Source organism: Budorcas taxicolor, chromosome 21 (genome assembly GCF_023091745.1).
Source record: "Budorcas taxicolor isolate Tak-1 chromosome 21, Takin1.1, whole genome shotgun sequence".
Classification (NCBI taxonomy): domain Eukaryota; kingdom Metazoa; phylum Chordata; class Mammalia; order Artiodactyla; family Bovidae; genus Budorcas; species Budorcas taxicolor.
In genome coordinates this window covers 61,628,886-61,641,856 of record NC_068930.1, presented here as the reverse complement: position 1 = coordinate 61,641,856, position 12,971 = coordinate 61,628,886, and the positions used below count along the sequence as shown (strand labels likewise).

The window sequence follows — 12,971 nt, the reverse complement described above, 5'->3', positions numbered from 1 at the left end:
ATAAAGCCTGATTCTATGTCCCATAGTAGAAATACAGAATCTCACCCAATTAAAATATTAGTATTAGCCAAGAATCCCTTCATTTCAAAATGGATGGGACTGGAGATTGTACACCATTCATGACTTGGCCACAGGGTGGCGCCACTTCAACGGGTAAGCAAACGCATGGTCTGGGTTACCAGCGTAGAGACCACCGCGGTGTGTGCGGGTGTAGTGTATTGGGACTTTGGGTTCAAGTGGTCTTAAAAGGGCTGAAGCTGAACAATACATTGATGTTGTAATCACTTTTGTGGAAAGGTTAGCTGAGATAGATTGCTATGAAGAAGGCCAGTCACTGTGTGTGTGCGTGCGTGCTAAATCGCTTCAGTCGTGTCCGACTCTCTGCGTCCCCACGGACTCTAGCCGGCCAGGCTCCTCTGTCGATGGGATTCTCCAGGCAAGGATACTGGAGTGGGTAGCCGTTCCCTTCTCCGAGGGATCTTCCCGACCCAGAAACTGAACCCGCGTCTCTGTCTCCTGAATTGGCAGGCAGGTACCGCTAGTGCCACCTGGGAAGCCCCAGTTTATGGGCCAGCGTTCTGCTCAATAATAGAAACGGTGCGGAGAGCAAAGGTCCAATGAGAGCACAAGGCTACAATGGTCGTAAAATTTGTTTTCTGAGAACCATGCCCCCAACTTTAGAATGACTTATGTGGGGAAATAATTCTTCGAGTGCTGAGTGTTAAGTGATGTGAGTCTTTAGCAACCCATCATTCTTAGGAAATGTGATAGATCAGATTCTAATACCTAAGTGTGGATCAGCTCAGCTAGAAGGGAAGTTCTGACCTAGGAGTCTGTCCCAGAAAACCTAATTCCCTTCAAGATACAAGAGAAGAAGCAAGGAATTCCAGTGGTTGGGACTCTATGCTTCTACTGCAGGGGCCATGGGTTTGATTCCTGGTCAGGGAACTAAGATCTTGAAAGCCACATAACCAGAAGAAAAACAAAAAGCCTAAAGACCACACGAGGAGAAACAGGTTTTCACTCCATTTTGCGGTTATCCCCCTTCCCTCTGCCTGGTTCTGATTCCCACCCACCCATTCACCTCCATGACCGATCTTCTGTCAGTGTCCTTTCCCTTACCTCAATAATGAGGAAACAGGCTCAGAGAGGTTAAGTAATTTCCTGAAGATCTCACAGCTGGCAATCAGTAGAGTTGGAATTGAACCTAAGTAAGCTGAGCACCAAGAATTGATGCTTTTGAACTGTGGTGTTGGAGAAGACTCTTGAGAGTCCCTTGGACTGCTAGGAGATCCAACCAGTCCATTCTAAAGATCAGTCCTGGGTGTTCTTTGGAAGGAGTGATGCTAAAGCTGAAACCCCAGTATTTTGGCCACCTCATGCGAAGAGTTGACTCATTGGAAAAGACTCTGATGCTGGGAGGGATTGGGGGCAGGAGGAGAAGGGGACAATAGAGGATGAGATGGCTGGATGGCATCACTGACTCGACGGACGTGAGTCTGAATGAACTCTAGGAGCTGGTGATAGACAGGGAGGCCTGGCGTGCTGCGATTCATGGGGTTGCAAAGAGTCGGACATGACTGAGTGACTGAACTGAACTGAACAGGTGATGCCACAGCCTTTGTTCCTGTACCACATGGTGCCTCTACGCTGTGTTTGTGCGGTTACCTCCACCAGCAAAAATTCAGCAGGAATAAACAGGTTGTCTGTCTGTGATGGAGGTGGAGGGAAAGTATTTCTCAGTGAGATATCATTGCTCTTTCGTAATCTACTTCAATGTGCCAAGCGTCCTTGGACGGAATGATTTTGACGACAGTTTAGGCGGAAGCGGTCACTCCTCTTCTCCAGACGTAATGCCACCATCTGTAGTTATCATAGCAATGGTATGTCTGTCAGCAAACCTCTCAGTCACTTGTGAGATTTTATTTTAGTTAAGTCAGCAGCCTTTTAGTTTCCTGGAGTCAAGGAGAGGTTGATGTAGGCGGGGCAGAAGGGGTAGAAGATTGTGACACAGCAGCAAGGGCTGAAACTGCAAATGCTTCCCCACTCTTTGGGAAATTGTAATGTTATTTTTTTCCATCCATTCACCAAACACAGATGAGGAAAGAGAAAGCATGCGACCCTGGATAATTTACTCATTGCCTGATCACGGGCCAACACGTGCCTTATAAAAACATCATCATTCTGAAACTGGGGTGGCTGTGTTCCTGATTGAACTGAAAGTAGAAATGCAATTGATTCTCCTAAGTATGATCATAGGGGGATGTACATAACACATTTTTCTTCTCAAAATGCTTTTACATCTGTTATCTTAATTTATCTCTGCACAACATCCTTGCCTTGAACACACTTATTATAGCACTTATCACCCTGTAGTTAATGTTTAGTGTTTATGTCCATCTATCTTGCTGGTTTATGACCTTCTTCAGGGCAGAGACCCTGCCGGATTTATGCATCTAAATAGCTCGAGCACTTGGCAAAGTATTAGTTAGGGCTTGTGCGTGCTCAGTCGCATCCGACTCTTTGTGACCCCATACACTGTAGCACGCCAGGCTCCTTTGTCCATGGAATTTTCCAGGCAAGAATACTGGAGTGAGTTGCCATTTCCTACTCCAGTGAATCTTCCCAACCCAGAGATCGAGAACCTGCATCTCCTGCATTGGCAGGCGCATTCTTTACCACTGAGCCATCTGGGAAGCCCTAGTTAGGGCTTGTTTCATTGCAAAAGATAGAAACACACTGGATGCAATTTAAGTTAAAGGGGGGCTTTGTTTCAAGACGCCCCAGGGTAGGTGGACAAACACTGCTTGGCCTAACAGGAATCAGGCTCTTTGGCTATTCCTCATCTCTTGCCTCAGTGACACCTCCTCTTTGAAGAAGTACCTTTCACTCCTTCCTGGTTCCTTGGCTGAGAAGCTGGCTGCCAGCATCTCCAGAGTGGTGGTGTAACTTGTCCAGTCCTGAACCAAGAGCCTTACCACCCTGTCCCAATCTCACCCGTCTCCAGAAGTCAAGACTCTCTGCCAAGGTCCAGCCTTGGCGACATATTCACTTCTAGCCCAATCAACCGCAGCCAGAGGGGTGTGGTCCAATCTAGGAAGGAGATGGTTGGCATGGTAAGGTGCCTGGTAGTGGCAGGAAGGAACAAGGCACAGTTTCCTGAAAAAAAAAAAGAAACAGTCGGGGGCCTCATCTCGGTATACACTCGATGCTCTATAAATGCTTACCGATCCGCCTGGCTCTAAACGTGGCGGAACGCTGGGCTTCTAGTTCCTCAAGCCTGCGGAGCTCTTTCTGGATGCCGGGCTTCCGGATGGCTCTTTCTCACCGCCATCCTGGTGGCCTGGCTAACTCCAGCTCCTGCTCTGGATCTAGATTCGGGTTCGCCGCTTCTTCATTAGATGGTCTTTCCTGACCCCGCCCAGAGTATCCTGCTCTATTTCTTTAGAACACTCAACACCTTGCAGTGACTTGTTTAATTCCTGCCCTCCCCCCAACCCCCAAGATTGTAAGTCCCAGTGTTCCCAGAGGTCCCAATAGCTCCTGGCCCAATGGACAACCCCGCAACTTGGAAGTGGGGGCAGCAGGGGCATTCATGCCCTGTTGTTAAGCAAACCTCTGACCCATGGGAGGTGGGAGAAGTGAATACATTCTTGCCCTTTTACCTTCCATGGACCATCCTGAGATGAAATGTGTGTAGCTTTTGAGAGGATGGCCCTGGAAGATTAAGTACCCTCACGTTGACAGTGTATCCTCCTTACCCACCTCTCCTGTGAAGGGACAAGGATTTCCACTCTCTGGAATTTCACTCCCTTTTGAACTAGTAGCCAAAGCCTTCCCCTCAGGCTCTGCTTTCTGGGGAACTCAGACTACGTGGCTAGCTCTAGCTGCCATACATGCAAAAATTAAGTGTAGTGGCCTTTGGTTAGCACAGTGCTTAAATAAAGTTTCAGAAATCCCATCGGTTCCATCCCTAGGCCCTGCTTTTCTCCATTTTAGTTGTTGTTTTTTTCCTTTTGGCCACGCAGCACGGATCTTAGTTCCCCTACAAAGGGATGGATCCTGTGCCCCCAGCAGCGGGAGCTCAGTGTCCTACTGGACTGCCAGGGAACTCCTTAGTTTTCTGTTTATTCAAGATTTCTCTGAATGGAGGCAAGGTTGCCACCTGCAGCTCCTGCTTGTTCTCATGCGTCAGAGTGCTTCTCTTACCTCCTGGCTTCAGGCTGAGACCAGAGTTGACCGTCATGGTCTGGGATGGGCCCAGGTAGGGTCACGAGTTTTCCTCTGACCCAATCACTATGGTGGGTAAGGACCAAGATCCTTCTCTGGGTATCCTCTCCTTTTAAGTTTCCGGAGCAGTGATAACGTGGCAGAAGGGGCAAGATAAGTTCTGTAAAATACCTTATGGGCTGTGGCAGTGGAGAACGAAGCACCACAGATGCGGATGGCAAGGAGTCTATGACCCACTCCCTCTCCCTCATCCGGTACACACCCAGGGGAGGAGGAGAAGAGACCTGGGTGATCAGGTCCCCAAGCAGTCAGGATGGGAGGCCAGAGCTGGGGTGGACAGGTTCACTTCTACAGCGGGCTCTCCCCAGGGCAGCCTCTGCTGTCGGGGCCCTTGAATATAGCTCAGGCCCCTGCCTCCAGCCATAAGGTCCAAGCTGGCACTGGTGGTCTGTATTCTCTACAGCAGCATCAGGGCCTGTCTGCCCTAAAACTCTCAGATTGGAGGCTTCCCAGGGACCCAGACATGCCTCCACGAAGGGCTGAGTTCACGCAGGGTTGTGGACCCCAGGTAGAAGCAGTCTGGAGGCTCCTCATTTACTACAAGCTTTCAGCCAGGTAAACCCTCCCCTTCCCCTTGGGGAGACACCATCCTGGAGAAGTCTCCTTCTAGAGGTCAGCCAGGACTTTCCAGACACCAGGCCAGAGGCTCCTTCTGGGCTGTCTGCTCAGTCATGGGGTCATCACCCTCCATCATGAGAGCCTTCTGGGCCTCAGTGCCGCATCTCTATTCACTCTTATTCCCACTGTGAATACAGTAGACACTGGGGCCCTGTGGAGTTGGTTCTCAGCCCCTGGTGCCTGCTGAGAAGTGTCAACACTCATAGAGCGCTTACCACCCCAGGAACCATCTAATAACTTCATGATTATGGATTCATTTCACCCTTATGGGAAGACCCTGAGAACAAAGTATGTTGACCGTGACTGGAAACCAATTTGAAAAAAGAGATCAGCAAAAGACATTTTGGTGACCTTTAGGCCAATATGAACTGAGGATTAGATGATGTAAAGAATTATTGTTACTTTTGTGAGATATGATAATAATGTTGTGATTCCTGTAGGAGAAAAAAAGTCATTTTTTGGCATAACAAATCACTTAGAGGTAAAATTTGATGATGTCTATGCTTTACTTTAAAAATTCAATTAGATGACAATTAAGTGAAACAAATATGACAAAATATTAAAGACTGTTAAATCTGGGATAGTGATTCAGTTCAGTTCAGTTCAGTTCAGCCACTCAGTCGTGTCCGACTCTTGGCGACCCCATGAATCGCAGCATGCCAGGCCTCCCTGTCCATCACCATCTCCCGGAGTTCACTCAGACTCACACCCATCGAGTCCGTGATGCCATCCAGCCATCTCATCCTCTGTCGTCCCCTTCTCCTCCTGCCCCCAATCCCTCCCAGCATCAGAGTCTTTTCCAATGAGTCAACTCTTGGCATGAGGTGGCCAACGTACTAGAGTTTCAGCTTTAGCATCATTCCTTCCAAAGAAATCCCAGGGCTGATCTCCTTCAGAATGGACTGGTTGGATCTCCTTGCAGTCCAAGGGACTCTCAAGAGTCTTCTCCAACACCACAGTTCAAAAGCATCAATTCTTCGGCGCTCAGCCTTCTTCACAGTCCAACTCTCGCATGCATACATGAGCACAGGAAAAACCAGAGCCTATAGTGGTATATGGGTGTTTACTATACTTATCTCCACTTCTCTGTACATTTGAACATTTTATAATAAAAACACATGGGGGTACTTCCCTAATGGCCCAGTGGTTAAGAATCTGCCTTCCAATGCAGGGGATGTGGGTTGGATCCCTGGTCAGGGAACTAAGATCCCACATGCCGAAGGCGGGGCACGTGAATCAGCAAACCAGAGTTAAAGATCCTGTTTGCTGCAACTAAAACCTGACGTAGACAAATAAATAAGTATTAAAACATTTTTTAAAATAGGAGGTAATTAGTAATCTCATTTTACAGATGAGAAAGCTGAGGCATGGAGGGGTCAGTAGAGAGTGGCTGATCTGGAATTAAGCCCCACCTCACACACCCTGTTTCTCAACACAATGATGCATGCTCATGTTTGATAAATATTTGTTACAACAGTGGTCTTTAGGGTTTGGGCTGTTCCACCTCAGATGTGTTCCTGGAATGCGTGTTCTACCTTGGGTCCCAGGTCACACATCCAGAGCTTTCCAAGTGGCCTCTGGACTGACTAGGCTCCTACCGAACTCCTAGTCTCCTAACCGTTTTCCACAGGGCAGCCAGAGGGACTTTTCTGGACTGTAGCCTGCTAGGCTCCTTTGTCCACGGAATTTTCCAGGCGAGAACACTGGAGTGGGTAGCTATGCCCTTCTCCACGGGGTCTTCCCGACCTAGGGATTGAACCTAGGTCTCCTGCATTGCCGGTAGATTACTGTCTGAGCCACCAGGGAAGTCCCCCAATTTTTTGTTTTTTATTATAAAATGTTCAAAGGTACAGAAAAGTAGAGATAAGAGTACAATGAGCACCTATATATCCATACTTCTCTGGATATACAATATCTATATATCCATACTTCCATGGATATGCATACTTCTCTGGATATAGAATAATGCACACAATTTAAAATTCAAATAATGGCAAGAAAAAAATTTACAGAAAATGCAGTAAAAAATGATTCCCCCTGGGAATTCCTTCATAGTTTAGTGGTTAGGACTCGGCACTTTTACTACAGGGAATCCAGGTTCAGTCCCTGGTGGGGGAATTAATATCCCACGAGCCACACGGCACGGCCAAAAAAAAAAAGGTGATTCTCCCTGCCATTCAGCCACTGGGTTCCTGCATGGAGGCCAGCACTCTACCTAGTATCCTTTCAGAGCCGGTCGAAGTGTACAATCGAAGCAAATAGGAGCAGTGGAGGAAAGGCAAGGCCTTCCTCTGCTCCACCCCCTACCCTACCTTCCTCTAACCAGGGGAGCTCTGTTTTCTCTTCTTTATAGCTTGGCCTGTTCTATAAGATTTTATTTGAAGAAGGGGTTCCTAGTGCTAAAATAAGGTTGGAAGTCACTGGCTAAACTGACACAGCAGCCCTTCCCCTGCCTGGTCCTCCTTTACAGCCAGTGGGCCCCCTTCCCACCAACTCACGTTCAGCCGCACCGAGGGACTCTCCCCCATTCATGCCCTGTGCTTTCGTCTCTACCGCTTTGCACATGGCATTGCCGGAATGACTTTGTCTCTGCTTGGTGAGTTCATCCTTTAAGATCCAGCTCAAATATCACCTCCTGCATTAGTCGTCTGTCACCTCAGTCATGCTCGACTCTGTGCAACCCCATGGACTGTAGCCCTCCAGGCTCCTCTGTTCATGAGATTCTCCAGGCAAGAGTAGTGCAGTGGGTTGCCATGCCCTCCTCCAGGGCACCTTCCTGACCCAGGGATGGAACACGCCTCTCTTATGTCTCCTGCATTGGCAGGTGGAGTCTTTACCAACTGAGCCACCGGGGAAGTCCGGTCATCTATCACATTGTAACGAATCACTCTAAAACTCTGTAGCTTAAAACAATAAGTATTTATTATCTCCCCTCCATTTGTGAGGGTCAGATCTGAGAGTTGGGTGATTCTGGCTCAGGGTCTCCCATGAGGTGGTAGTCAAGCTGTTGACAGGGCTCTGGTCTCCGCTGAGGGCCTGACTGCCTGCCACACTTGCCTGGCTGTCGGCAGACAGCCATGGGTCCTGGGTCCTTTCCTTAGGGCTGCTCACAGCCTGCCAGCTGGCTTCCTCTCGAGCGAGCGATCCAAGAGAGCAAGAGAGAGGGGACCCAGCATGGAAGCCACGATCTTCCATAACCCGTGCTCAGAAGTTTCCTATCATCACCTCCACTTTATTCTATCGGTCTCACAGACCAACCCCAAGGCCGTGTGGGAGGGAGCTACAGGGGGTGTGGATATCAGGAACGAGGCTCACTGGGGCCTTCTCGGAGGCCGCCTCAGCTTTCCCATGTGGTCCTCGGGCGATTGGCACTTTGAATAGCCTTCTGTGAAGCTTGTGTTGTGGATGGTGGCGCTAGTGGTAAAGAACCCGTCTGCTAATCCAGAACATGTGAGGGACGCGGGTTTGATCCCTGGCTCTAGAAGATCCCCTAGAGGAGGCCATGGCAACCCGCTCCACTATTTTTTGCCTGGAGAATCCTGTGGACAGAGAAGCCTGGAGGGCTCCAGTCCATGGGGTCACAAAGAGTTGGACACGACTGAGGTGACTTAACACGCACACAGCAGTCTCACTCCCAGATGGCAAACTCTTGGGGGACAGTTACTAAACCATATTTATCTTCCCCTTCCTTTTTAGGCCCACATATTCTCTAACATAGAGTACACATTCAAAAAATGTCAACTTAATCCTGAAGGCATGCATAGATGAATAAATGAATGACTTAGTAACTCTCTGGACGGTTAATTCAAAAGGCTAGAGGAGACGGCATGAACATGTGATTAATTTCCCCCATTTTCTGCCACAAGATACCTAAGATGTTGGTTGCTTAGAGCTTGCTTTCTTTTCTCTGGTTACTTCTCCTTCCCCAACACCTTATGGTTACAGCATCAGAGGGCTTGCTCAACATCTTGCTGTAACAATGGTTCGCCTCTCATAACAGCTGATTGGATCAGGGCCAAGCACCTGACCCAAGATAGGCCAATGGGCTCCAAGGAACTTGAAATGGGACTAAGAGAGGCCAAGCTTCAGTCTGGCTGCTTCCTTGCCAAAAGGGTTCTGGAAATCTGGAAACTGTTGGCAGTAGCAGTTCTTTGATCCGTGGACTGGGGAGCAGAGAAAGCCAGTCTGCCCCAATAGGAGAGTGAGAAGGAAGAGAGAGGGGAAGGGTAGCCGAGTTTGCAAGAGCCCACAGTTCCTGCTTCCTGTCCAATCTGAACCTGGCTGCAGCTCCAGCTTGATCCCCATGAGACACACGTATATATTTTAAAAATTTGTATACACTTTCAAAGGTTACTTTCTATTTGCAGGTATTACAAGATATTGACTGTAGTTCCCGTGTTACAAATACATCCTTAAGCCTATCTTACACCCAATACTCTCCCATCCCTAGATTGCTCTCCTCCACTTGTATTCTTATAATAAATGGGGCTCAAGCAATGCTGTGCTAGAGCTGGTTCACACTGGCTCCTGAAAGCTAATTGTACATCTTTCTCCATGGGAGCCCCTGGGGAGCTTGACATAGACCATAGCCACAATAGTCACACCATAGAAATCAGAAGATGCTACAAATAGTATCCCGCAGTAATAAAAACTGGTTATTAAATATTAACAAGCACATCACTGGGTTTAAGATAATTCCAGGGGGCTTCTGTAAGGTATAGCCCAAACAGTCTTTCTGACTAAAGCCTCTGCTGGACAAGCTCCTACTCAGACTCTGTGGCCCAATGCATCTCCCGTGCGAAGCCTCTTCTGGTGTTTGTGGCAAGCTGGTTCTCCGTGTATTCCCAGAGCCTAGGAGACACTGTGAGACTATCCAGAACTCTGAGGGCTACGTGACACAGGCCAGGCATGAGACAGACACCCCACCTAGGCAATAATCGCCTATTGCCCTTGGAGTGAAGTCCAGGCTCCCCAGCAAGGCCGACTGTTCCTCTAAGCCGTGGCCCTTGCCCTCCACGCATTTCATTCCTGCCCACTCCATCCCCACCCCTTCACCGCGCCCTGGCCTCCTCAGCTTTCTCAACCTCTAGCATAGAGTCTCTTGGAGAAGGAAATGGCAATCCACTCCAGTGTTCTTGCCTGGAGAATCCCAGGGACAGGGGAACCTGGTGGGCTGTCTTCTCTGGGGTCGCACAGAGTCGGACACGACTGAACAGAGTCGGACACGACTGAAGCGACTCAGCAGCAGCAGCAGCAGCAGCAGCAGCGTAGAGTCTCTACCCCATGAGCTGTCAGCCAGTTGGAGAATACGATAAAGATCACAGACCTTCGCTTTGAAGGAAGCACGCATACAGACACAAAGATTTGCCTATAATTTCAGGGCTTCATGGACCAAACAGCCTCTTTCCCTTTTAGAAAAATTCTATGTGGTTGGTTATTTATTTTTGGCTGTGTTGGGTCTTCGTTGCTGCACAGATTTTTTTCTGCTTTTGGACAGCAAGGGCCACTCTCTAGCTGTGGTGTTCAGGCTTTTCTTGTTGCAGAGCACAGACTCTAAGGTGCAAAGCTTCAGTAGTTGCAGCCCTTAAACTCTAGAGCGCAGGCTCAGTAGTTGCGGCGCATGGGCTTACGTGCTCTGTGCAATGTGGGGTCATCCCAGATCCAAGGATCGAACCCATGTCTCCTGCACTGGCAGGCAGTTTCTTTACCACTGAGCCCCTAGGAAAGCCCCTTTCCTCTGAAGCCTTTCCTGACTCCTACACCCCATGTGCTCCACTTTATCCCAAACATAGCTCTATGTCAGCACCTTCAGCGCTCTTAAACTAACATTTATGTTTAAAAAAAATATTTACTTCTTTGCCTGTGCTGTGTCTTATCTGTGGCACACAGGATCTTTATCTTTATTGCAGTATGAGAACTCTTACTTGTGGCTTGTGGGATCTAGTTCCCTGGGCAGGGATCGAACCCCGGCCCCCCGCATCAGGAGTCCTGAGTCTTAACCACTGGGCAAACCACCAGGGAGGTCCCACTTATATTTAACTTGGAGTCTTGTGCTTCACTGGCTGCTCCTCGGGGAAGCATCTGTCCCCGTTTTATTTAGAGTACATGAGTGACCGGGGGATGCCTGAGGTGTGCCCTGACACCGAGTTCTAATCACGAGATCAGGGTGTCGCTACGGACACAGCCCCCTGCCTAAGCACAATCGTGTGTCTTTTGAGGCTGGCATCAACACTGTTAAAGGGAGAAGATGCCAACCAGAGTCAGGCCAAGGCACCCGTGGAGGGTGGAATCCAGGTGTCTCTATGGCTGGTGTATTCCCAGCAACCAGGGCTCTGGGGGCGTGCCTTGGGCAAAGGAAGGGCGCCTCAAGTGTGGTCCCACGGGGAGAGCCTGAACTCTGGGTCTCAGAGATCTGCGTTCAGTTTCTAGCTCTGTCACTCATGGCTTTTTGCCATGAGCAGGTCACTTTGTCTCTCTGAGCCTGTTTTCTCACCTGTAAAACCCTATTTGACTGAGTCACTGCTGAGATGAAAAGAGATGGTCTGTAGGTTGTGCCTGGGACACAGGAGTTGGTCAATAAAAGTTAGTGTCCTCCTTTCCTGTATTTCTGTCACGTTGGTCATATGTAATAGAAATCAACTCTTAACTAAAGCCAAATGAGGAATTTATTTGTAATTGTGGCAGAGACTGCTTCAGTTCAGTTCAGTTCAGTTCAGTTCAGTCACTCAGTCGTGTCCGACTCTTGGCGACCCCATGAATCGCAGCATGCCAGGCCTCCCTGTCCATCACCATCTCCCGGAGTTCACTCAGACTCACACCCATCGAGTCAGTGATGCCATCCAGCCATCTCATCCTCTGTCGTCCCCTTCTCCTCCTGCCCCCAATCCCTCCCAGCATCAGAGTCTTTTCCAATGAGTCAACTCTTGGCATGAGGTGGCCAAAGTACTGGAGTTTCAGCTTTAGCATCATTCCTTCCAAAGAAATCCCAGGGCTGATCTCCTTCAGAATGGACTGGTTGGATCTCCTTGCAGTCCAGGAGACTGCTTACTGCCCCCCCGATTTCTATTATCCCTTTCTCACATGGTAAAGTAATTTTTAGCTAGGAACATAGTTGCTTGGCTGAATACTGCATTTTATCCCCCAACCTCCCTTGCAGATTGGCGTGACCCGGTGACAGTACTCTCTAGAGAATGCGATGTGACCAGAAGTGATTTGTACAATTTCTAGGTCATGTCCTTAAAGGGGAGACACATGCTCACCTCTTTCCTCATTTCTTCTGTCCTTCAGGGATGTGCTGGCAGGAGGCGGAGCAGCCGTACTGACCTACGAGGTGGCAGCTGAGTGCTGAGGATGCAGAGAAAAAAGACAGAAAGAGCCTGGGTTGCTAATGAGTTATTGGAGGGAGGCAATGCACCAGCTCAGACTTTTAAGGGCAAGAGAATTAAACTGTTATTTGTTCAGCCATCGTCAATCTTTGGATTTTGTTATAGCAGCCAAACCTATACTCTATCTAATACTCCGTGCTTTAGACTGTATACCCCTAAAATTTGTATGTTAAATGCTAACTCCAGTATGGTAGCATTTGGTGGCGGGGGGGCTTTGGGAGGTGATTGGCATGAGGACAGAGCTTTCATGAATGGGCTTAGCGTCCTTATAAAACAGCCCTCAGAGAGCTCCCTGGCCCCTTCCATCACGTGAGAACACAGTGAGAAGACAGAAAGTAGGTTCTTGCTAGAGACAGAATTGGCCAGAAACTTGATCTTGGACTTCCCAACCTCCAAAACTGTGAGACAGAAACGTCTGTTGTTTGCAGGACACTCACGCTATGGTAATTTTGTCTTAGCAGCCAAATAGACTAAGATACTCAGTATACCATAAGGAACTCATGGTATCCAAAAAAGAACCAAACAAATGTTTACCTGGTTTTGACTTTGACTATTGTCAGTTTGACGGTTGTCTTTGTGACAGTTGTCTTTGCGACTACTCAGTTGACTCTTGTGTTACTTTGATACATACACATTGTTTTGTTTGTTTTTAGTATATCCTAACATTTGGCACAAGAT

General features: G+C 48.5%; 1 protein-coding gene across 1 annotated transcript in view; it reads left to right on the top strand.

The window, feature by feature from the left end:
* The window catches only part of GON7 (GON7 subunit of KEOPS complex), a 55,463-nt gene extending 43,141 nt beyond the window's left edge, over positions 1-12,322 (top strand). Inside the window, exon 2 of the mRNA XM_052659605.1 lies at positions 12,196-12,322. Coding sequence (XP_052515565.1) covers positions 12,196-12,230 — 35 coding nt within the window. The 3' untranslated portion in view covers positions 12,231-12,322. The remainder of the gene's footprint in view (positions 1-12,195) is intronic.
* Positions 12,323-12,971: the final 649 nt, after the last annotated feature.